Source organism: Aedes albopictus, chromosome 3, assembly GCF_035046485.1.
Source record: "Aedes albopictus strain Foshan chromosome 3, AalbF5, whole genome shotgun sequence".
Lineage (NCBI taxonomy): Eukaryota > Metazoa > Arthropoda > Insecta > Diptera > Culicidae > Aedes > Aedes albopictus.
Window position 1 is genome coordinate 7,735,438 of NC_085138.1, and position 26,654 is coordinate 7,762,091.

Genomic DNA, 26,654 nt, shown 5'->3' on the forward strand with positions numbered 1-26,654 from the left:
TCCGTTGTCTAATGTTAGTAATGTTCAGCTGAAGACGGTATAACCATAGACTAATTTCAAGACCTCGATGTACCAACGAGAACCATTAAATTTTCTGTGTCCAGTCCGGTACCCAATAAATATTCATTACCGTGTATTTTTTTCCGTATAAAATGCTTTTTATGTAAATAATATTTAGCGTGTTACACCGATCTGACAGCTCTGACAGTAAGGGACTAAACATAAATTACGTAAAGTGGGTACCGAGGATTGTTCACAATCTGCGAACTTGACTGCGGAAAAAATCGCGAGCATGACGCCGCTGGTATAACTGTCTTTTTTTATGTCAACTCAAGCAACGGCCATCGAAGCACGATAGTAACACATGTGATTATAACGATCTTCGGTTCTCCAAGAACCAGCTCATTAAAATACGACGTTTTTCGCGTCCCCTAATTTCTACACTGCAGTCTAAGTCAATTCCACGGCCTTCGATCCGACGATCTTCGGGACACTTCTGCTGTTCCTGCATTTAGAAAAGCCAGACAATCCGGACGATCCTCGGGACGCGTCCTTCGTTTTCGATTTCGAAAAACACTTCAAATGAACTCAACAGTCTTCAAGACGCGTTCTTCGATTTCTCAAACGCATCTTAAAAGCGCGTCCCTCTTTTCCATTTCTCGACGGCCTTCGAGGCGGGCCCCTCTTTTCCATTCCTCAACGACCTTGCCTTCGAGGCACGTCCTTCGATTCCGAAAGAATCGAAACAAACAACTCCAACGGTCATCGAGACACGTCTTCCGCAGGCAAATCAGGCAATCCGGACGATCCTCGGGACGCGTTTTTTTTACATTTTCTCTCCACAAACTCTATTTGGCGAATAATACAACACTCCTCTACACTTCATTCAAGAAAAAACAAAACTCATAGCTGTCGGTTCACCACAACATTGCTTTAATCAGGCATTTTCACTGTTAGTTTCTGTTACTGACTGAGGGATTTTCGCCAATGATTGAGTTTAATTGCCAAAAACCCCAATAAAGCCTGGCAGGATCACCATTGTGGGAATGGCTGATGGTTTTCGATGAGAATAGCCCAGCGCAGCGACTTGATACACTGCAATACGTCAGACATGGTCGAATCGTGGCCTACTATGATCTCGACAGCAGCTATCAATCGATGGAGAAATCGTTCCCCCTAGTGGGAAATGTGCGTGCGTTATCAATGGTTGGATCAATGAAGGAACTTTTCTAACGTTCAGCGCATGCAAAGGCAAGAATTGTCAGGGAGGGGTGATTCAAAATTTATGGAAAGCTAACGTAAAAGCTGAATATGGACATTAACATTGTGACAGCAGTGGAGGTGTTTATTGTTTATTTATTTGTAATTCGAGTTATGTCAAACACACAAGGCTACGGTGACGCTCTCTGTTCATTCCATACATAGCGCCCGTTTTAGTTATTTTAGTGATTCATTATCTGTTCACATGTTGAGGGACACGACTTTACACAAACACACCCAGGTAACCACTAAGCATTTAAATAAGCCATACAGCAGCCCGTATTATGCATTTGAGATGCTTGCTGCCCTACATAAGCAGTTGCATAACAGCCTTGAAATAGCATAAGCTGTGCTGCTGAAAAGCTTTAGGCTGTAAATCAGCATTTCAACTGCTGGAGGTGTTTTCGTTCGGAAGCAATCAGAATGCTTCCCAACTGCTCTTTAAATGCTAAGAGAAAAAAGGATGGGAGATATGTTATGCATTTCACAGCACATGTTGTCTCTCTTTTACAGGACCTATGCTTCTGTTTACAAATTTGTGCATCTGATTTGCTTCTTCGGCTTTTCCTCACCAATCCAAGAGCTCAGAAGCAAACATTGCTGCAGCTGAGTTTGATGGAACTAGGCAATCAAAAAAATACTAATTGAGATTTCGTCGGAAAGTATGCGCTGATGCCGAATAGGTGGATGGTTTGGCGGATCATAAGATTATTCAAAAGAGGAAGAGAAAATCATATAGGTTCGCCAATTGTTGCACACCTCATAAGAATAACATGGAGTGTGCAACAATAGGCGAGTTTTTAACCGTGCAACAAATGGAAAATTACCCTACTACAGATCGAACAAGAAATGAAAAAGCTATACACACTACGGAATATCTTTTTGAAAACAAGTTTTGGGTGTTCGAACTGAAGCTGTTTTCCAAGCATTATTTATATTGGGTATAAATTCAACGCACGACATCGGCACAGCTGTAGCGTCGAGGAGCAGTAGCAGCAGATTCAGAAGTAAATATATTTCAGTATCTTCGGATCCTAAGTTGGAACCCAAATCACTACTTAAACAAGCAAACGACGTTCCTGAAGGGGTAGCACTTAGATAGCCCGTTATTTTGCCAAAACCTGCTGCGGAGTAGCACTAAGGCCGTTCGCAATGCTGTTTTATTTTGTATGGCGAGTTTTAAAATTTTAAAACTCGCCATACAAAATAAAACAGCATTGCGAACGGTCTAAAGGCGTATATACGGCTAATTAGCATTAAACACCTTGTCGTTTAAGGCAACTAAAATGCTGAAGGAGTGCTATTTTAAATGCTTACTGGTTAGTTGGGCACTGAGAGATGCTCTTTGTCAGACATTTACCACACACTTTGAGTACTCTTAAGGCGAAACTGGAAGCATTTCCTCATTTTTTCAGTTTTTGATTTTTTCAAAAATAACGAAGCTTAGCAATGTTTTCAAAAACGGTTTTCGTACACATGTATAGTATGGATCAATGTATCTTCTGAATTTGTTTGGTGTTGAAAAAGTTTTCCAAACCATTTTTTTGTGAAATTTCGTTCAAAAATGGTTTCTGCAAAAACGAAAAACATTTTCCACTACGAAAAAAAATCAGAAGATACCTTGATCCATCCTCTACATGTGTACGAGAACCGATTTTGAAAATATTGCTTCGTTATTTAATAAAAAAATCAAAAACTAAAAAGTGAGGAAATGCTTCCAGTTTCGCCTTAAAGAGACCAAACCTAACAATACAATGTATGTAACAAAATGCTTTTTTTTTGTTTTTATTTTTGTGTATTTTAACTTATGCTAATTCTACACTTAACAAAATGCATAAACGAAGAAAATTGATGTTAAAGTTCGCTGTTTCCATACATTGGGCAGAAAAAAAAAATCATAATTTAATACCCAATGATGGGTGCCACATATAGCCGAGGCGGTAAACGCACGGGTATTCAGCATGACCATGCTGAGGGTGACGGGTTCGATTCCCGGTCGGTCCAGGATCTTTTCGTAAAGAAAATGTCCTTGACTTCCTTGGGCATAGAGTATCTTCGTGCCTGCCACACGATATATGCATGCAAAATGGTCATTGGCAGAGGAAGCTCTCAGTTAATAACTGTGGAAGTGCTCATAGAACACTAAGCTGAGAAGCAGGCTTTGTCCCAATGAGGACGTTACGCCAAGAAGAGAGAAAGAGAGAGGGTGCCACAAGTAAATGTCAACGAAATGCAACGCCTTATAGGAAAATCGCAATTTGGTTTACATTTGGTGTTTTATAAAGTTAAACTTGAATTAAAAATTTCAACTCAAAAAGTGTACCACGAGTTGAAAGGACCAAACATCTCTCAACTAGAGGACAATACCTAGGATAAAGCAATCACAATTGTTCCAACAATCTTCTGTAAGCAGTCATCCCAGTTTTTTCCACATTTTCCAATTTTGAAGTTTGATTTCAATAATCTTTTTAGAAATGTTCAATTTAGTTCCCAAACGAATGCTGAATCCAGGGAAAAACATTAAAATATTAGGAAAACTTCTAAAGAAACATTGAAAACAATCACGTCAAAGTATTTGGAAAAAAGTCCTGAAGAAATTCTTCATGAAATTCAGCACGATATTTTAGTTAGTACCTGTAGGATATCAACAATTCGGATGAAAGTGAAGATAAGTACTTTGAACCTGAAAAATAAGTAACAAATAGTACACCAACAAAAAGAAGTATTTTATCATTATGACTATTATTAGTATTAAAAGTTGAAACCATACCCTTTTAGGTACTTGGCAAAGCACGATCCTCGATCCACACAAAATAAAACAATTTTGTTTTTCCATCGACAGTGGTCTTTATTCTTTCTTCAGAATACACTATAAGCATTAGAATTAAACTTATCTGACTAAAAAAATCAATGCAACTCGTTCCCTTTCTTCTATCGCAAAGCAACTAAGAAATTCTTTCTTTTCTGTCTAACTAATATCCGCTTTGCTCTGCCAGTACAAAAGTCAAAACTAGAACCTAATCTAACCTAGACTCAAAAAAAAAATCATAGCATTTTAGGCAATTATCATCACTAGCAAAAAAAACGCAAACAGTTTTGGCAATTCCTAACCGGTTTGACTCGCTTGCTGTTGAATTTTGATTCACAGAAGCGAACGCCGAAACTTACGATTGTAAACAAGCGCGCAAATACCTACACATACTGATGATTGCAAGAACGTACTGTTCAACCCTTTTCTCGAACCCGCCATTCACTCTTGACCAGTTGTTGTCTCTTTCACACACTTCTCCGCTCTTGCAACTCTAGTAGAACAAGTTGTTTTAAATTTGTTTCAACGAGGGGGGATTCCAAATCCAGAGATCATTTTCACTACTTTCATTCGATTCAACTTCTTGTCGTACACACTGATATATGATGGTTCACAAGTTGAGGTTAGGGGGGGGGGGGTGCAATGACCCGAATAGCACATTTTTGTTACAGGATAACTCTTTAATGACCAGATCTGGTCATAATTGAGTTTTCCGCAACATAACGGGCTATTAGGGGCGGGGGTGAAACTAATATGCAATATATTGGCAAGAGGTTTTGACACTTCGGAGTTTTTCTGCGGAGCTTCGAAAACTCCGCAAATGCGATTGTGCTTTTTCATCTACTCATAATAAACTAAAATTGTGCTGTCCGCCGTTTCAAACAAAATGGCACCGAAGCAGTCAAAACTTTTCACGCATATACAAATTACAGTTGAAAAAAAAAATGAGAAGTTGATTATAGTTGATTTTTTTTCCATTTGTCTTCAATAAACGGTGGTGGCAAGTGTTGCTGTTCTGTCTACTATTTGTCTGTATCTTTGTGTGGTTTTATTTCAAGGGTCCGGTGTTCCAAGTAATAAGTAGTTAGGTATGTATAAAGATTCGAATCTCAACATTTCCACAAGAAGTTGGTCTCCTGCAGCTTTCGTTTTCACTGAGCAGCATCACATCAAAGCTCGCTGATTGCCTTTTTGGGGCCAGGTGTACAGATCTACAGCGCCTTACTCTATCCCGTGAGCAAATATCATGACCAGACCCGGTTCCACCATCACGTCCTCGGTCATGTGCGTGTTGTCGCAGTGCAGCACGAGAACGGCTTGTTTTCCTGGAATGATACGGTGTTTTTGCTATTGAAGAAATGTTGTTTAAATACGTAATTTGTTGACTCCGGAATAAACAAATTGTTCATAAACTATCCTGGAATTCAAAGTCTCAGGTCTACATTTGCGATAGTAGTAATATCGGTTAAACTGAATAACGTTAGAAAAACAGTAAACTTACATAACCAAATATAATCCACGAACCGATCAACTTCAAATTCAAGAGCCATTTCAAGATATAAATGAGTACGTATCTTGAATGCCGAGGGAAAACCCAGCATAATTTCTGAAAGAATCCTGGTAAAAATCCATGAAAAAACCATAAAGGAATCTTGTAGTAACTTCTGAATGAATTACTTTTGAATATCCTGGAACACTGAAAAAATCCCAGGAGAGGTTTGTCAGAGAGTCCTGAAGAAATTGCTAAAGAAATAGTAAGAGGAATGCCTTAAAGACAAATTTAAGAAATCTCTTGAGAAAGAATACCTGGAGAACTCTAAGGAGGATTCCCTGAACAAATCTCGGGAGGAATTTCAGAAATCCCTGAAGAAATTTCGGGAAGAATTTGAAAAAAAAACAGGTGAAAAGAATCCCGATGTTCCTAAAAGAAACCCGCAAAGAATCAATGCAGGAAACTGTGGAAAAAATCTGGGAGAAATCAATGAAGTCAAAATCTGTAAATGAATTCCTGGAGGAATCGCCGGAGAAACTTCTGGAATAATCTCAAGAAGATTGTCTTGAATAACCTCACCAAGAAATCCTGAAAAAAAAACAAATATAAATCTCGAGAGAAATCCCTAGAAGAATTGCGGGAGGTATCATAGTAGGAATTTCTCGAATAATCCTAGGAGGGATTGCTGGAGGAATCTCTGCAAAAATGTCTGGTGAAACGTCAGGGATGCCTGGAAAATCCCAACAGAAGCATATTGAAGAAATATCGGGAGGAATCCATAAAGGAATACCTAGAGAATTCACTGGAAGAATCGATAGAGGTATTCCTTGAAAATCCCACGAAGAAGGCCTTGAAGAAATACCAGGAGGAAGTCTTTTGGATAACACAAAAACAGCAAAACAGCAGAATGATGTATCTTGAAAAACCACGAATTTCGAGGTGTCGCATGAAACTGTTTCGTTCACATTCGAAAAATAGAACCCGGAACCGCTAGAATCATTTCCCGGTAATCAGTTTGTCGGTTCCAAAATGGCTATAAGTATTCCATACAACGCAAAACTAGCACATAACGGTGTATTTTGAAAACCGCGATGTTTGAAATTCCAAATTACAGAATTGCACCATTTCCAAAACTTTGCCCCGGAACTGGATTACGGAAAACTGGTAAACCGATTCAAAAATGTCCAAATGTATTCTAAATGACCAAACATCGTAATAATATTCTATAACTTTCAAAATCATGAAGTTTGATATGTCGCATGATGGTGTTTAAAATGGCCAAAAGTATTTCGGATAACACAAAAACAGTTCAGAATGATGTATCTTGAAAAATCACGAAGTTTGAGGTGTCGCATGATGGTATTGAATCATATTCAAAAATTTACCGCGGAACCGGTTCCCCGGAACATCCGTAAAACTGGTTCCAAGGCATTTATTGACCGATATGAACTTCCAGACATATGTTTCTATCATTCTAGTTCATTTAGGTCTAAAAACTAAACTGTTCTCATATCGAATATTCACTTTATCCAATATGGCCAATCCCAATGACTTATTTTGATTCCAGAATAACTTCGGAACCACGTGGACATTCCAAAAATCCTGGAAAATCCCTAAACTAGAAGGATATCCGCTTCTTGTGTCAAAATTTGGTTGAAAAATATTGAAAAACAAAAAAGTTGTAGCGAAAAGAGTGTTTTTTCGCACTCTCGTTAGGAGGGGGAGGGGGGGGGGGGTTAACGGAAGGATTAACGCTTTCTGGGATTCAGTCAGATTTTAATACGAAGATTCCCGTAGAAATTCTTCCGGTATATAGAGTTCCTTCTAGGATGTCTCCATCAATTCATTCTAAGATTCATCCAGTAGCTCCTCCTGAGATGCAGGAGTTTCTTCTAGAATTTATCTAGAAATATTTTCGGCATGCCTCAAGGATTCGTCTGAGACTTTTTTATTCGATTCTTCTTGAAGTTCCTTCTGTGATTCCTCAAGGAGATCTTCTGGAATTCCCCTGCTACACCCGGGAATACACCACTAATTCCTTCCAAGATTCGTCCAGAAATACCTTCTAAGACTCATCCAAGAGTTATTGTATGGGTTCCTTTCATAGTTCTTTCTTGAATTCCTTCAGGATGTTCCACTGATATAAAGCCAAGATTAGCATCTGGAATCCGTCCTTAAATTTCCCCCGGATTTTTTTTTTCAAATGTTCTTCCAGGGATGGATTGCTTCAAAAACTCCTTCCGAGATTGCTCAGGACTTCCTGCCGGGATTCCTTCAGCAACCCTCCAGAAATTGCAAGAAACGCTGCTGGAGGATTACAAGAAGAAGTTCCTAGATTAGTCCAATAAGAAGTTCTTGACGGAATCCGACAAAAAGTTCTTGGTGGAACTCCGGAAGGATATCCTGGATGAATCCTAGAAAGCATTTTTGGAGAAATCTTAGAAGCATAGAAGGAGGAATTCTTAACAGAAGTAATTCCAGAAGAAGTTCATGGATGCATCTCAGAAGAAACTCCTGAAGGAATCTCTGGAGAAACATTTCAACGAATCTTAGAATGAGTTCCTGGAGAAAATCCAGAAGGCACTACGGGAAAAGTTTTGGATGGATTTTCTGGAAAAAATCTCGGAAAGAATTCCTGGGAGAATCTCGGAATGAATATCTGAGTTAAACCCGGAAGACATATCTGAAGAATCCCGGAAGTAATTCCTGGGTGAATTTCGGAATGAACTTCAGGAGGAAGAAATTCCGGTTGAAGTTCCTGTATGGAATGTTCGAGTGAACTTCTGGTAGAAACCCCTAAAAGAACCCCGGAAGAAACTCATGGAAGAACCCATGAATAATCTAGGGGGAACATTAGCAGGAATTGCTGGAGGAATCTTAGAAGGAGGAATCTAAAAGGAACTCCAGGCGGAATCCCAGAAAGGTGAATTTTAGTAGAAACTCCTTGAGAAATCTTAGATAGAGCTCTTGGAGAAATCAAGAAATAAACTGCTGAAAAAATATCAGAAAAAAAATACTGGAAGGCCTCTCGGAGCAACTTAAACATCGTTGATTTTTATTAAAATGTTTTTTTATAAGCATGCTGTTTATTAGAGACTGTTTCAGAATTTAAAATACACTTCGATTATTGAATAAAATGAACTGTTCTGATGATTTCTACCAACTTCTTTCAGAATACAGCACATTGTGATCCACATTTTTGTATTTCCTTCAGTTGTCGAGATATTTTGAAAAACACTCGAGTTCTCTAACAATTAACGTCATTCTTCAAATTTGCATTTGCACAAAGGAGTTTTTTTTATTAATATAAAATTTTATCTAACTTTATCATATTCGCTTTCTCAACAAGTTGTCCATTGTTGAACGCATTGAGCAGTAGGACACGTTATCGAATGCTCCATCAATGTCGAGAAAAGCAACCACGGCTATTTCCTTGGCTTGAAGTGATCTCTCAACTTTACTGACTAGCGACTGTAGCGCTGTTATAGTCGATTTACCTGTAGGTATGATAAGCAAAATGAAACTTGCTAAGAGCCATTTCTACTAAGCCGGTGGAGTTGACAAATTCATCAACTATTTTTTTCCATGGTCTTTGACAGAACACAGGAAAGGCTTATAGGTCGGAAGGCTTTAGGTGTTGTTTTATCTCTTTTGCCTGCTTTTATAATAAAAACAATACGAACCTCAAGCCATGCCTTAGGTATTGTAAGCTAAATTGATAAAAATATTTAGAGTAAATATATTTCGGTTAAGAGCGGACCAAACGCTTCTTTTCATTGTTGAAGATACCATCTTCCCATCTACCCGAGCAGGAGAAAATAGCTGAAGAATAACTAACTCAGGTATGGAAAACCGAATACCTACAACCTGAATGAGGTATTAAGTAGCCCCGCATAAGAGGTAAAATACCTAAAACAATAACTGGTGTGTATTCTGTGCATAACGCGTGAATAACATCAGGTATGGCAATACCTAAATAATAATCGGAGATTTTTCCATACAAATAGCGATTTTTCCATAATTGAATAATACCTCAAGCAGTCCTCAACACCAAACCAATAGCTCGTTGAGGTATTTCATCAATACCTACAAAATACCAAAATAAGTTATTTTCTATACCTAGATAACCGACCAATACCCTGTCTTGGTATGATACCTGACTTTGGTATGCTCCAGTTATGTGGCAGTTATTCATTCCTGCTCGGGTATCGAAGCAGATTTTGAAAGGCTGAAAAGAACTCAGTGCCCATTCGTCCCTCGATGGCGTAAAGATTTCAAGGCTTTCAAGCCATTAGTCGGTAAACCACATGGTATACCTTACCTGAGTCCTGCTATTCAACCGAGAGATTCAAAGGAATCGACCTCGGAAAATTAGTCTTAATCATCTCTTGCAAAGTTTCAGAAGAATCGACAGTAAAACAGCTATCTTTCTTCAGCAGGATCCCAAGACCAATAAAATGGTCTTTTAAAAGGACTTTATGGAGCCTTGCTGCTTCAGGAGCGTTATTGGTGTCTTCACACACCCGTTTCCAAACCTTACGTTTGGCTAGTCTCAGTTCTTTGTGAACTTCTGTTAGGGCTTTGTTGCATTGAATCCAATCAGAGAAGCCTTTGCTCTATTGAACAATATTCTAGATTCTTTCCTCAGTTTCGCTCATTTTGCCAACTTGTCATTCTACCAAGGAACATCCTTTTTGGATGACCTCTGTTGGGTAGGGCAGTTACCATTGTATGCTGAGATCATTTTATCATTGATCTTCAAAGATACTTACAGGTATATCTAGAGTTTGATTTCTCTGGAAAATTTTCCACCGCTTTGATCAGGAATTTCTCCAAGAATTCGTTTTGAAATTGCTTAACGAATTCCTCGGGAAAATGTTCTGCAATTCCTTCTAGGTTTTAATATTCCTTCGGGAAGACAAATTACAGATTTTTTTTTCAATAAAACCTTCGGAAATTCCTCATAAGATTTCTTCAGGAATTCCCCCAAGAATTGCATAAGGTATTTCCACAAATATTTATTCGGAAATTTTTCGAAAGATTTCTTTTGAAAATCTTTCCTTCAGCAAAATCTCCGAGAATCAACCCAGGGGTTCTTCCGGGAATATCTCCATGGACTCATTTTAAACTGCTACCATAGATTTCTTCGTGAATTCCTCCTGGAGGGCAAAGCTGAGCTGACGCATTTCAGCTAAAGTTTGCATAGGATTTTCAGCTCAAACAAATATAATTTCTCATTCTTCAATGATCTCTAGACTCTCGCTCGGCATCGATTTACCAGTTTGGAATACTCAATTTAGCTCAGAATGAACAACAGTAAGTCACTCAACTCGAGTGAAGTACGAATCACTACTGAAGACGACCTTACAGTTGTAGATAAGGGTATAAATTAATAGTTGTAATAAACAGTATTTCCTTATATTTATGTTCAAAGAACGATTGTTCTGACTTGGTTCTGAAATCCCTTATTTCCGCACTACCATTCCGGAGTCAACATGACACATGACCCATCCACAACCCAACTCACCAGGAATCCGTCGACACACGTAGTTCTCGTATATCCGTCGGTTGTTTTGGCGGGTCTCCAGCGAGCTGAGCCCTCGGGGCCACCGCCGCTCGTGGCAGTTCTCCATCAGGTCGTCGAGTATATGCGGCGGGCAGCCCGATTCCGAGAGAGCCCGTTTAATCATCAGCTAAAATTAAAGCAAAAGATTGATAAATCGAACTCATTAGGGTTCAAACGTGAGGGGAAAAAACCTGCAGAGCCTCATCCGGGGTGGAAATCATCCCACCCCATCGGGTGACCCGCGCTCGCGCCAGTCCATTGCACCACCTCGTCACTTCGTCCCGCTCCATCTGATCGGCGATGGCCCGCATCGCGGGATTCGACACGCGCATCGCCCTCATAAAATCCTTCACCAGATTCAGTTCCCGCTTCAGCTCGTTTATCACCAGATTCTGGTCGTTGATCTCGTTCTTCAGCTCGCTCATCTTCTGCTGCTGGTTGTGCACCAGCGAGCGCAACTCCCGGAAGCAGTTGTGGTCCTTGTACTCGTCCTTGGGAATCACGAATCCGCAGCCTTTCTCGCAAGGGAGCGGACGCTTCGGGTTGTGCTCGCACTCCTCGATGTGGGTGGCCAACGTGTCCAGCTTTAGGACCAAGGTGCACCCGTAGATGGCATTCTCGCAGCTGATGTTCAACCGGGAGAGCAGATTCCGCAGGATTCTTGGCACGGCGCGGAGATTACTGTTGGTGATGGGATTCCGATCTACCGGACAGGTCGGCTGGCGTGAAAGCCACTCCGTGATGCATGCCCGGCAGAATGCGTGCTCGCACGCCACTGCCTGTGGTAGCGGAACAAATCAATAGGGTAGTTAGAGGAATGTGTTTGTTCGAAGGGATTGAAAGCGTTTCGTCACAGTTCACAGTGGTATCAGCATAGGCCAAAATTTTACATCCCACGCGGTAATCGCTACGTTGTTCTGAGAACTTGTAGCAGACACGGAAGCCATAAGTAATCATATGCTCTCAAAATCATCCTATTTGAAAATAAAGTGATTTGACATCAATTCATTCCGTTCTTTTTTTTTGTTATCTGACGTGCTCACTCCTAACAAAACATACTACATAAGAGACAAAACAAACAGCGCTTATTCCTTTATTTTGAGTGGGATGAACATGGGAGCATATATCTTAGCAAGGAAACAGATACCCCATTTATCTTCTGCTTGTACCTGGATTCAAAGTCTAGTTCTGAGAACTAAAATATCTTAAAAATCAGAGAATACCTATATCAGAGAAAGTATTTTGTCATTTTCAATGTTTTATTATTTATGTATATTATTTTATTCTTATTTATTATGTTGTTTATTTAATTTCATCGCACGTATTATGACCACTTTTTAGGACAGTTAAGATCACTGTAAATCTTCTTCGATATACCTAATCGAACACAGCCAGTTATTTAAATTTGAAAAGTTCCCACGCGAGCTTTCCACTAATTTCTTCCAATCAAAGAAGCGGCGATCCGATTTTCCGGTGGCGCGGCGGGATAGAAGATATGCGAAAAGAAGCGGCCGGTCAGCAGCGTGTATATCAGGAAATCGATCATCTACCCATACCTACCACCACGTTTACGGTCTACCACCGTTCGGCGTTCGATATGCATGCATAAAAGTGTACACACAAATCAATGATATCGCGTTGTGAACGTGTCCACGAAAGAAACAGCAGCAAATGAGCCGAAATTGGAAAAGAAATCAAAACTCATTTCACTTTCCGTTTGAGTGTCTCGCACGAAAGGCATACGACCCGAGTGAGGTGGGATGCCATAATGGAATTAAACGTGACAAAACCTTTATCACACTCTGTGTACGTAACGATTTCATCGTAGAATTTAGCTACACTGTTCTCATATTATAAACATGATCTAATTTATGTGAACGGCTTTTCGGGCCCGTATGAAGTTAATTAAGAAGTAGAAGACATGCAGCGATGAAGGAGGTTGCTATACTCGCGGGACGGAGCGAACCAAGGGGCAAAACCCGTATCCGGGTAACTCGAAAAGGCCAGACAAGAATCCGGAGCATAAAGCAAGGCTATTTCGCTGCCAAACTGGAAGGACTGTGCAGCATATTCGCGATGGGAGACGTTATAAACGACACGTGGTATTTCGACTCGGGAGCAACGTGCCACATGGCGCGAGCAAATCAAGGATTCACCGACGAGAAGACTTTGGACCATAACGTAGCCAACAACAACGGTAGCATGAAAGCTGTGGCAAGAGGTGCCGTTGGCCTGCGTTCCCAGTCAAGTGAAAGTAGAGCGTCGTAAGTACGTGAGCTGGTGTATTCCCAGCTGTGTAGACCGATAGAGGTGCCGTCGTTGGGTGGTAGCCGCTATGTGGCCACATTCATGGATGAAGCAAGCAATCGTGTCGTCGAAGGTCAAGCGTAGGAAGTTCGATTCGAAGGCCGTATATTTGTTGGATACTGTGAATTTATCGAGGGCTACCGTGTGTATGATCCGGATCGGGAGTGTTTACCAGGCTGTTCGGACCCGAAGTTGATTATCAATATTAACTTCTTTTCTCGATCAGCCTAGATATCTGTGTTGTGTCGGTAGCGATTGTCACAATTGGCTAAGAATAACACTACGGACCGCCTGTACCGGTGGTAAGAGCCCACGAACAGGTAACCCCTAATTCATGGTGTGATGCGGCTTCATGCTTATCGTGCCTAGGAATGAATGAGTAGGGGGGTCTATTTAATAAAAACCTAACCGCAAACGGAGCCTGTGGATAACCAGGGCGCCCTTCACAGTCCTTACTGCGCTAACCGGAACAATGGTGCAGTGGACCTTGTGTTTCTCCGAGACAATCGGCTGCCCTTCTTTAGTCTCACTTGAGGCTAAATAAGGGCGGGATTATGAAGATGTTGTTAATTAGTTTGAATTTTCACCTATATGGTTTCGCATTATGCGATTTACACAGTGTATTCTGTTTATCCTCGCCTTTGGCGTTTTCCAATCGATACTGATCTGGTTTTGTTGCTGCTGTTCTTTGTTGTGCTGTTGTTGCGAAGAGTTTAATCTTGCCTAGTTTGGGTAGTGGCTACGGTTAGGATAGCTCAGATCAATCTTCAGCATAAAAGAACAGCAACAATCAATCTTTGCAGACTTATGCAAAATGGTTCAGCCCAAGTGGCCTTGGTCCAAGAACCTTACTTCCGCAAGGGAAATTTCTATCTAGGAAACCTTGTGAACCCGGTGTTTGCTACTTTCAGTAAACATTTGAGTAAACATGAAATGGCAAACTCGCGTGTCATGCCTCGAGCCTGTGTGCTTGTCAACAACGCAATAGTTGCTACACTTATCTCTGAACTAACCACCAGAGATGTATGTGCTATCACAATTGATGTATCTGTTGGAAACCTCAACAGGAAATACGTCTATTGTTCGGTTTATTTACCGCATGGTGAACCATCCCCTACGGATGCTTTCAAACAAGTCATTGCATACTGTACTTCAAAAGGCCTTCCGCTAATTGTTGGTAGTGATGCTAAAGCTCAGACATTAACTTGAGAGGCTCCAGTTTGATGGAGTACTTAAGTAGTACAGATCTTGCATTACTTAACATAGGCAACCGCCCAACCTTCATGGTATCTGCTAGAGAGGAAGTGTTAGACATAACGCTTTTCTCTAGTAGAATTAGTCACGAGATGACCATTTGGCATGTGTCAGATGAAGAATCTTTATCTGACCATCGCTACATCTTTTTTCAACATTTAAATGTTACTTCGCAAACATTGCGTTTCAGGAATCCCCGGTCAACAAACTGGGATCTTTTTACTGATTTGGTTGCGGCCAAGTTTCATGGATACTCACCATTAGTGTGGGACACGCTTGTATGAAAAAAATAAATCCTCGCTCCAGTCGACTTTTTAGATCCCATTTAGGCCCCATATGAACTGTACAAAATTTCAGCGCAATCGGTGAAACTATAATTTAGCGCAAGCGGTTCAAAGTTTGCATAGGATTTACTATGGGAAAAGTTACACTTTTAAACAAAAAATCCCAGAGATCGCCCTTTGTCTCCCTAATTCAAATCGATCAATGCTTCTTGTAGAAACAACATTTACGAAACTTTCCTTCGAAGACCGCAAAACGATTGGATGCTTGTGGAAAAAGTTATTGATTTATTACCGATTAGTAATCCAACGAATGGCTTTTTCTTTTGTTTTATCAGCAGCACTGCTGCTGCCGTTGTTGCATGGGGTGGCGGGAGGCATCACCACCCCCAGAAACAGCAGCAGCCAAGGCAGCAGCTACAGTGCTGCTAATAAAACAAAACAAAAAGCCGTTCGTTCGATCACTAATCGGTAATAAATCTATAACATTTTCCACAAGCATCCAATCGTTTTGCGGTCTTCGAAGGAAAGTTTCATAAATGATTTTTCTACAAGGAGCATTGATCGATTTGAATTAAGGGGACAAGGGGCGACCTCTGGGATTTTTAATCTGAAAGTGTAACTTTTCTCATAGTAAATCCTATGAAAACTTTGAACCGCTTGCGCTAAATTATAGTTTCACCGATTGCGCTGAAATTTTGTACAGTTCATATGGGACCTAAATGGAATCAAAAAAGTCGACTGGAGCGAGAATTTGATATTTGTCCCATACTACTCACCATCCATTGACACTCCAAGTGATTTAGATGATGCCACTGATACTACAATACAACGACCTTCATCATGGGAGCGTTTGAAGAAGCATGCCCTCTACGATCTGTGAAGATCACAAGAGGAACCCCTTGGTGGAACTCTGATCTGGCGAAACTCAGGAAACAATGTAGAAAGAGTTGGAACAGACGCCGTTCGGCTGGTTCGGAGGCTTTCAGGTCGGCTCGCAAGGCCTACAGGAAAGCTCTCCGGTCTCCTGAACGATCCGGCTGGAACAATCTTTGTACAAATGTTTCCAATTTGAGTGAAATCGGTCGGTTAAACAAAAAATTTGCAAAATCTACGGATTTTCGAATGAACGAACTTCGTTTGACAAATCAGGCCAAACATTTCAATACGTCCTATCTGCATTTGAGAAGCTCTCTTTGTTCACTTTCTCTTTCAATTATTGCAATGTGATGGAACACTTTTCAACTACTTTTGCAGTACAAATCAAAAAAACGATTGTTTTGACCATTGTTTTATGTAAGGAGACAATTATAATTCAAACAAACAGCTGAGATATTAACGAAAGAGAGGGAAACCAAAGAGAGCCTCTTTTCTGCAGATAGGACCTTTAGATATGTTTGGCTTGAAATGGCGATTTCACTTCCTCTGATGAGGATATTCTGGAATGCTTATTCACACACTTTCCTGGATGTGTGGATGTTACATCTTCGGATGAACCTGATGTCTTTTCTTGTATACTTATGATTTTCTTGCTGCGGCTCGGGTCGGAGTATCATAACTTTAGAATCGATTGAGTGGTTACTCAATAGTTTCGCTCCTTCAAAATCTCCTGGAGCAGATGGGATTTATCCTTCAGAAGGGATTTGATTATTTCTAACATGTTTTGAAAAAAAAATCTTGTTTGCAGTTTTGCTACAGGGTATATTCTTGAACCTTGGCGGGATATTACTGTGAGGTTTATTCCGAAAATGGGCCGTGCGTCGTATGAAGAAGCAAAGAATTTCAGACCTATCAGCTTGACCTCTTTTCTTCTGAAATGTTTAGAACGCATTGTTGCTCATGACATTAGTGATGTTAATCTGACCAAAGTGCCTCTTCATGCGAACCAACATGCTTACCAATCTGAAAAGTCCACTGTGACTCATTTGGACAAAGTTGTTTACGATATCGAGAAAGCATTCACTCAAAAGTTATTTTGTTTGGTGCTGTTGACAACGTGTATTTTGATGCCATATTCTGCCGTGAATCGCATACTTGTCCCATTTGCATAGGAAACCCAGCAAAGATGGGACTGATATGCGATTCACGGCAGTATTGGTAACCGCACGGAATCATGGCCAAAATCGACATTACGTCAAGCAGCCATTAGGAAATTAAGTGTTTGTGGATGGCCCCAAGGGGGAATCTTGCCATCGCTCTCGTAGCAGATACGCTATTGAAGCAACTCAATAATAACGGATTTCTTACTCATAATGTTTCCGACGACTACCTAACATTATTAGTCTGTATGTGCATCAGCACCCTTTTCGACCTGATACAAAGCGCTCTTCATGTAGTTGGGGTTTGGTGTCACCAATTTGGCCTTTTGGTAAATCCGAGTAAAACATCTATTAACCTTTTCACGGAAAGGTGAAACGTCTCTTTGGTTCTGAAATTCATGTGATTGAACAGGTAAAGTACGTTGAAGTTATACTTGATTTAAAGCTCTCCTTGACACCTCACATTGAGTTCAGAATCAAGAAAGCTTGTGTGGCCTTCGGGCAGTGCCGGCGAACCTTTGGCACACCTTGGGGTCTAAAACCCAAGTATTTCAAAAGGATTTACACAACTGTTGTTCGACCAATATAGGGCTATGGATGTCTTGTGTGGTGGCAGAAGGGCGAAGTAAGACGTTACCATCAAAATTAGACCATCTCCTAAGGATGTGCTTGATAGCGATGTCTGGAGCGTTCTCTTCAACTCCCACACGGCAGCGCTCGAAGTTATCTTTGACGTTACCCCACTACACATTCATCTTAAACAAGAAGCACTTTCTTGCACCTACCGCCTATGGGCACTCACTCGGTATAATAGGGAAAGGAAACTCCTGTGCACGGCAGATCACACATTGAAATCTATTGGTTGTTGTACGAATTATGCCTATTAAATTTAAACATTGATTGAACTTTGATCATATCTGACGTAGACAATTTAAATGTTCTAAAATACGCACCATTTTCTTCTCAATTACCATTCGGGCAAAAATCGCATGACAGCCTCCGCATGGCTGAGCAAAACAAGAGCAGAAAAAAAATCCAAGCCAAAACGTTGATAACGTTCCACGCTGCACAGCAGCGCCAATAATTGAACGGCGGTGGCCGAAAACGGCTTTCCTTTTCACATTTAGGACAATTTCCCGCTCACCTCTGGCCATGGACAACGACGTCGACGGCGACGTCGGCGGAAGATTTCCCCCCTCGGCAAACCAACTGTGACTGTGACTGACGCAGACAATCAATTAAGGTCAAACAAGAAAGAAAACAAAAGCTCCACTTACCTGCAGTGGCTCTTCGAGCACTCCGGAGCAGATCGGACAGATGAGCTCCTCGTCGACGTCGCCCTGGAAGCGCGTCAGATCGTAACCCATCGCGGCGCGCTTCCCGGCCGGTGGTGCTGCTGGTGATCCTGAACTGCAACTTCCTCCCCAGGATGCGGGAGGCCGGACAGGGCCTTAACTATGGTACCGAAGAAGCACTGTGCGCGTTGTTTCACTCGATGATTCACTGGGTTTCTTGAATTGAATGTCTCACTTTGGTTTCTTGTTCAGTCACTACTACTAACGGAATTGATTATCTTCTGCACTGGTGAATTGGTTCACATAAATTGAGAAACTCTGATAAAGTCTTTTGGAGTTTATTAAGGAGCAAAAAGTCTACCGAAGAACGTTCTTACAAAAACCCAGTTTTCTTCTCCCGCAAACTTTCTACATAACTATTGAAAAATGAGATAGATGTGTTTTCTTTTAGCTAGCTTTAGGTTGAACCAATCATCAAAGAACGACATATCTATCAACTTGTCGCAGTGACTTAGATACCCGACAAGGAATAAAAAAATCGATGTGGTTAAATTTGAACAATATTTTGGTTGAAATTACACTTGAATTTTGTTCTACAGAGAACTTATTTATTCAGTTTTATCTGTACATCAGATGTAAAAGATGTACTATAGATGTAACACCAAAAAGATTAACGATTTTCGAATTTAACAAATTTTGCGTAACTTTTGAAAATGGCCAAATATGTTTGAGCCTAAGCGTATCCAACTTAAAAAGTTTTATCGTTCCAAATTGTGGGTAATCACTTCATGTCAATGAAGAACAAATGAAAATGTAACATGATCAACAACAACAAATCAAATACCGTAGAGGAACACGAAAGGAAATTCGAGGAACAGTGGGAAAACTTCAGGACAAACACCAAGAGGAATCTACGCATGAAAATTTAGATATATAAATAGTAGGAGGAACTCTGGAGTAGTTCAATGAAGTAACGTTGTAGAAAATTACCGAAAGAATCTGGATGAAACTCAGGGATAATTTCCGAGAAGAATACCAGAAGAAATTGCAAGAGGAAACAAAGAAAAATCCTTGCAAATTACAGAGAAATTCTTGCAGGAGCTCAGGATAATATCACAGGAGCTATTTCGAAGAAATTTCACAAGGAACATTGGGAAGAAATCCATGAGAAATCCACTGAGAAGAAAAACTCTTAGAGAAATTCAAAATTGTCAGGGAAAAATTACCAGTGGAATTTCATGAGAAGTTCCGAGAGGAAACTTACAAGAAAATCACGGAGGAGTTCTATAAGAAATGCCAAGAAATATTCCAGAAAAAAGTTCGGTAGCAACTTTGATTGAACTTCTAGAAGCAATTCCAGAAGAAACTTCGAGAAAAATATGTGAGGAAACTGCTCGAGTAATTCGGGTCGTTAGAAATTTATGAAGATTGATAAGTCGCACGCTTGGGTTTGGCTCAGGTCGATAAGTGGCCACGTCCCTGGGGACGTGGAATCTGTAACGTGGTCAGGGTGTTCCCAAAGAGTTCATGAATGCTTCCGAATAATGCCATAATCTTTCGAGTTGTTGTTGGATAAATAGCCTAGAAATGATGCGAAAATCATTAAGCTGGTGAAAAATTCCATGATAAACTATTAACCCAGCGGAATTCGGAATATTTCCGGAACCACTTGGCCAATCCAATACATTTTTGAACCATCAAAAGTAGCGAATTTCAATCGGTTGAGATTAGACTAAATGGGAGAAAATTGAAGGTAAAAATGAAGTGCCAAGTAATGCCAAAGATTAACTGATTTTTGTCCCAATAAAAAGATAAAAAAATACAAAATTTGCTTCTTCTTTCCTTTTTTCTTTGCTTATGTTGAAATTCATGCTGTAGGAATTCATCCAGGGATTTCTATAAGATCTCTTGAGATTATTTTTCTTAACTTTTTTTTCAGGCATTTTCTACTGTTATACATCCAGAAGTTTTTCTAGGGATTGCTTTGGAAACTCCTGCTATTTCTCGTGAAATTCTTGCTGGTATTGCTTCTTCTTCCCTTCTTGGCGTAACGACCCACCTGGGACAAAGCCTGCTACTCAGCAAAGATACTCTATGCCCAAGGAAGTCAAGGAAATTCCTTTAACGAACAGTTCCTGGGCCGACCGAGAATCGAACCCGTCACACCCAGCATGATCATGCAGGATACCTACGCCTTCACAACTGTGGCTATATGAGCTCAAGGGCTGGTATAACTGCAGGACTTTTTTCAGGAGTATCTTCAGGGATTATTTGAGGAATTCTTCTGGAATTCCTGCTAAGATTTTTTCAGAAATTTTACTGGAGATTTATTCAGGGATTTTTAGGGAATTCCACTAGGGATTTCTTAAATAATCTCGATGAATATATTTAATTATTTCTCCAGGAATTGCTCAAATAATTTATCCAGGGAGGAATTCCACTGGATATTTCTCCAGAATTCCTCAATAGATTTCCCAAAACTGCTTGTCCAGGGTTTCTTCGGAAATTTCAGTAAGAATTTCTCCAAAGATTCGTCTTGAGATTACTGCAGGGATTTATCCAGAAATTCCACTAGGGATGCCTCTAGGGATTTTTCAGCGATTGCAATACGGATTACTTCAGAAATTACTCAAAAGATTTTCCCGGGAACTCCTCTAGAAGTTTCTACAGAAATTATGGGATTCCTTTAGAAATTCCTGTAATTCTCGAGTAATTGCCTCCAGGAATTCTTCCAGGGATACTTCCAGAAATTTCACCTGGAATTTCTCCAAGGTTATCTCCAGCGATTCCTCTATTTCAAGGGATTCTTCTACAGAGATTCCTCCAAGGATTTTTTAAGGTTTTTTTTTTAATTTCTCCAGGGATTTATTTAGGAATGGAGCTTACTATTGTTATAAGTGTTTTCGTGTTACTGGCGTAATTGCTCCCAGTATTAAGTGTTTGTGTCATGGAGACGCGGCAGGAGATGTTTTTTGCTTGTTACACTTTGAAAATTAAATCATAAAAGCAGCGAAAACGGAGCCAGTTCAGGCAGTATGAGTTAAAACATACTTGTCGATCAATTCTTGGGTGATTTTAAAACGTTACGTTGACCGGCTCCGCAACTACTGCCGTACACTGTCTTTTGTAGACCGAAATAACTATAAGCTGCGAGAGATGTGACAAACAGAAGAAGTAAAAGATCGAACAGTTCTGCTGAAAAATAATACAGCAATCCCTGTACACCTAGCTCCGGCACCTCTTACTCGCTGATATTATGTTGAACGAGCACAAAACCATTTTTATGAGTAAAGAATTGATAAATAAAAAATGTCACGATTTGCACAAGTACCAGATTTTGTCACCCAAAATGCTACCAGGGACTGACCTAAAGGACCCGATTAGGTTCTATTGTAGGTTGTGCTGGTAGTATACCATTATATATTCTTGTGAGATATAAGATGTACTGAGTAAAGCTGTGATAAAGAGAATGATCACAGCAGGCGACATAGCGCATTTGAATGTGATGCGAACTGTCAAGCAGACAATGTTAGCATCCTGCTTGCGTAGCAACAACTCCAGGCGTCACCCAATCGCGTTCACTCTTGCCACTTGCGAACCAACGTCAGCCTGGGTAAGTTGTGTGTGCTGCACGTGAGGGGTGATTCCTTCCCAGAGAAATCCTAAACTCCACATTGGCGAATTCCTGCCAGTTTTTCGTTCAATTGCGAAAAAAATCGAACCAATTTATTATTTTGCTGGGAGGAATCACTCTTCAATTTGCATGCAAAAGTGAGAAAATTACGACAACAAAAAAAAAATGAAAAATGTGGCGTGATATTCATCGTGGGCTCCGGATGGTGCATGCTTCCGGATGATTTTTTGTGCTTGGACAATTATCGAGGAAGAAATAAAACACGAGAAAAATAAACCAGCAGCAGTAACTGGTAAGGAAAAGCTATAGTGATTCTGTTTTTTTGTGCTTACAGCGTGTTGTTTGCCGTGGGGGGAAACCTCCGGCAATGTCCGCTGCCGAAAAGCAAGGTTAGAAAGATCCTGTTGTTTTGCATCGTGCAAATGTCGGATCGGAAGCTTACAGCATGTTGTTTGCCGTGGAGGGAGAATCCCGGCAACGTACCTTAACGAAAAGCTAGGTTAGAAAGATCCCGTTGTTTTGCATCGTGCAAATGTCGGATCGGAAGCTTACAGCATGTTGTTTGCCGTGGAGGGAGAATCCCGGCAACGTACCTTAACGAAAAGCTAGGTTAGAAAGATCCCGTTGTTTTGCTTCGCGCAAATGTCGGATCGGAAGCTTACAGCGTGTTGCTTGCCGTGGAGGGACAGTCCCGGCAATGTCCGCTGACGAAAAGCTTGGTTTTTTTTTTTTTTTCAAATTTAGTTTTATTTGTCAGATTCTGTTTTAATTATAATTTTATCATTTGCGAGTCTTATCTATTAACAAATAATGTTTAGTTTAAAATTCAGAGCTCCTACATCAATTCTATTGTTACTCTCGTTAACATGACAGATGTATTCACAAAATAATTTCAAAATTCTAACACGTGAGCGTCTGTTGATTCCACTTAAGACAGGCCTAATTAGCTCCTCGAATGATAGATGTCTCCATCCATTGAGAGCACTGCCTATCTTCTGCTGCAAAATCATCCAAGCTGAAGCCACGCGAGGGCAGGAACGAAACTTGTGCTCGATGGTTTCCACTGTTTGGTTGTTGCAATGTGCACAGTACTCACTATCAGCTTTACGCAATACAAACCATAGCTTTCTGTGTTCTACTTTCCTATTCACTGCAAGGTACAGTAGGCTCCGATGTGCTGACGAAATCTGCCGATCTGCGATATTTTTCCAGATTCTCGACCAGTTATGTTGTGGATGGATTCGTTCTACCTTCGGCTGCTCCGTTTGCTGGATGAAGCATCGGTGGATTCCACCCGCGGTAGGGTTCTGTTGAACGAGTGGTGGTATTTGGGATATGTTTGCGAGGATTTGCTTGGCATCAGGAAGATCAATCGGAATAGGCTGACGAGGATTTGTTTGTTGCAGGAGGGATGCGTAGAAGGGCATGGACTCTATCTCTGTCAAATACCTGTTGACAGCTAATGACTTCGACTTCAGAGCTGGAAGCTGCAGTTTCAGACCCCCTTCTTCTTTGGAGCGGGCCAATTGCGTGATTGGTATTCGAGCGGTCAACCCATTCCAGAGGAAGGCGCCCATTGATGAGGTGAGCTTCGCTGTGTGGACGGCCAGTGGTGGCAAAATAGAAGACAGGTACCATATTCTCGACGTTCCAAATGTGTTCAACATAATGATCCTTTGGTGTAGCGTGAGAGAGCGCGCCGAGTGAAGCCACATTAGCTGTGAGAACTTCCCCACAAGCGCGTTCCAATTTGTCGTCGTCATCAAGCGGATTGAGTTGGCGAAATTAATGCCAAGTATCTTCACAAAATTGGCTGTCTGTACCCATGGGATGTTTATCCTTCCACCTTCGATAAAACCTACGTCGATCGAGATTGTTTTGCGCATGTTGAGCTTAGCCCCAGCTGCTAATTCAAATTGCTTAAACAGCTCCCTCATCTCATCAATTCGTCGAGCCGATGTGGAGATCACGCTTATGTCATCCGCATACGCTACGAGTGTAACTTCGCCGCCACATGCTTGCTCCAGTCTGTACACCAGGGGATGAAGGTACAGTACAAAGAGATGCATGGCTAGGGGGTCCCCTTGCCGAACAGAACGTTGGATGATGATCGGACGCGAGAGATGCCCGTTGATAAGCAATCGAGAGGTTGAGCGATTGGCTATTTGAGAGAGGAGGGTAACGAATTGTTGATTGAATCCGATCGACCGCATGGTAGAGAACAGAAAAGAGTGCCGGACCCGATCGAACGCGTGGTCAAGATCGAAGCTCAGCAGTTTTCCAGGGCGACGACGATGACGTAGGCTGGCTATCCGATCTTTGAGAGCCAGAGTAGCCTGATATATATTCCTCTCCGAGTTAGAACATTTCTGTCCATCACTCAAGATGCGATGCGCCTTCATCACACTCTCCAGACGGGTTTTGAGAATACGAGAGAAGAGTTTGTAGTCCGTGTTCAACAACGAGATGGGTCGATACGATTTGGCCGAGTCATCACCACCTCGTTTTTTCACCAGCACGATGATCCCGTCTACGAAGGTGGAGGGGAAGTTACCGGCGAGCGCCTCGTTCATCAGTAGGTTAAGTTCTCGGTGGATTATATCGAACATACGACGATAGAACTCATGTGGAATCCCATCGCAGCCGGGGGACTTCCTCGATGGACTCGCTCTGATTGCCGAGAGTATTTCAGCCGTCGTTATTTCTCTTGTGCATGCTTCGTTTGCCGCATCGTTTGGGGGAATGGAGTTTTCGCAGCCGAAGTTATTCTGCTCTTCTGCAGCTGCTGCTGCCGGCGCCGGCTCGGAGTACAGGCTTGAGAAGTAGTTCACCAGATGTTGTTCGATCTCCTGCGGTGCCACAGTGATGTTAGCAAGATGGCGTTGTTTTCTTTCGTGCAAATGTCGGATCGGAGCTTACGTTGTGGCCGATAAATCTTAGCAAAGTACGCAAAAAAAAATATTAGAAAAATCCCGTAGTTTTGATTCGTGCCGTTCATCAAAAGGTGTCGTCAATGTCGGCTAGCCAAAAGAAGGATTATGTTGATGCAGTTTGTTTTCTGTGGCTAGTGTTTCAATGAATGACAATGCTTTATTCTCTTCATCTATAGATAGATCTATAGATTATACAGGGTGTTAGGTTCGTGAGTGCAAACTTTTTAAAGGGTGATAGAGGACCATAAATGGTGAAAAAAATGTTCTACGCATATGGTCAAATCTCAACCGTTACGTAGTTATTGAACTTCCCATGTTTTTGACTCTCATTGCCTTAACTGGCTATAACTTGTAAGTGGCCAATTTTATCGCAGTTTTTTGACCCTTATTCGAGAGATTATTGAATTTTCTATCAAATAGCATCTTTGAATCAATTGGTTTAGTTAAATAACTAAGTTTTGTAGAGCAAAATTGCTCGAAATCGTGTGTTTTAATTTGTTTTTGGCAATTATCTCTAAAACATGCGTAATAAATTAAAATTCTTTCTTTGGCGGAGTTGAGACCCCTGTTTCACTCTACAGTTCGTTCTTTGTCATCAAACGTCTATCTCTTATCGTTTTCTTGGAATATCGATTTAAGGACAAGGTATTTGGAGTACATTGCTCAACATTTCTAGAGCACCGTTTTTTAGAACCGTTGAACGGATTTGGATGAAAATGCATCACGCTAATTGTCTAGTGGTCGTCAACAGCGTGATGCATTTTAATCCAAATCCGTTCAACGGTTCTAAAAAACGGTGCTCTAGAAATTTTGAGCAATGTACTCCAAATACCTTGTCCTTAAACATCGCATTCCAGGTCATAAATTTGCAACTGTCAAGGTAAGCACTTTTTTGCGCACTGTGCCGCACATTTAAATCGAAATTGCAAGAAAACGGTAGGAGCTAGAAGTTTGGTGTCAAAAAATGAATTGTAGAGTGGAACAGGAGCCACAACTTTGCCGAAGAAAAAATTTTAATGATTTACGCATGTTTCAAAGATAATTGACAAAAACAAATTAAAACACACGATTTTGAGCAATTTTGCTCTACAAACCTTAGTTATTTAACTAAACCAATCGATTCAATGATGCCATTTGATAGAAAATTCAATAATCTTTCGGATAAGGGTAAAATAATTGCGATAAGTTGGACCATTTTCAAATTATAGCCAGTTAAGGCAATGAGAGTCAAAAACATGGGAAGTTCAATAACTACGTAACGGTTGAGATTTGACCATATGCGTAGAACAATTTTTTTCACCATTTATGGTCCTCTATCACCCTTTAAAAAGTTTGCACTCACGAACCTAACACCCTGTATATAATGTATTTTATCAGATATCTCGAATTTAAACGACGGAGCAATGGGATAAATTCGGGTATAAGATTGAATAAAGACTCAAAGAGCAAGATTTTTTTCAGAACCACCCAGTACCAAAGCGGTAATTATCTTAAATATTACAAGTATAGAGCCTTGCATTACAAACAAAACTTCAACAAAATCACATATGATTTTTAAGCATTGCCCTCAAAACTATTTTGAGAGCAAGGACGGCTGTATCGAGCGACCCCGAACGAGAGGAAAAGAGAGAGAGATAGAGATAATGATGACGTCACTGTGCAAGCTATAGGTATACCATTGCTCGTCGGAAAACATCATTCCTACAATTAAGTACTATAATGTTCGATCTTTTTGGAAAACAAAGTAGCAGCAGCATAGTCAGAATGGTACCTCACAATGAAAA

The 26,654-nt window shown here is 40.8% G+C and overlaps 2 protein-coding genes across 3 annotated transcripts in view; both read right to left on the minus strand.

Moving 5' to 3' along the window:
* Window positions 1–26,654, minus strand: part of LOC109405004 (small ribosomal subunit protein uS12m) — a 92,203-nt gene that overhangs the window by 35,424 nt on the left and 30,125 nt on the right. The gene's annotated exons all lie outside the window — the stretch shown is intronic.
* LOC109426347 (E3 ubiquitin-protein ligase NRDP1) overlaps window positions 4,909–26,654 on the minus strand; it is a 35,959-nt gene continuing 14,213 nt past the window's right edge. The window contains exons 2-5 of one of the 2 annotated variants that reach the window (XM_062858876.1): window positions 18,286–18,584; window positions 11,319–11,906; window positions 11,089–11,254; window positions 4,909–5,394 (exon numbers count right to left, since the gene is read on the minus strand). In XM_062858876.1, coding sequence (XP_062714860.1) covers window positions 5,291–5,394; window positions 11,089–11,254; window positions 11,319–11,906; window positions 18,286–18,375 — 948 coding nt within the window. In that variant the 5' untranslated portion in view covers window positions 18,376–18,584 and the 3' untranslated portion in view covers window positions 4,909–5,290. Of the gene's footprint in view, window positions 5,395–11,088; window positions 11,255–11,318; window positions 11,907–18,285; window positions 18,590–26,654 lie in introns of both variants that reach the window. The other variant, XM_062858875.1, reaches the window with a different exon arrangement.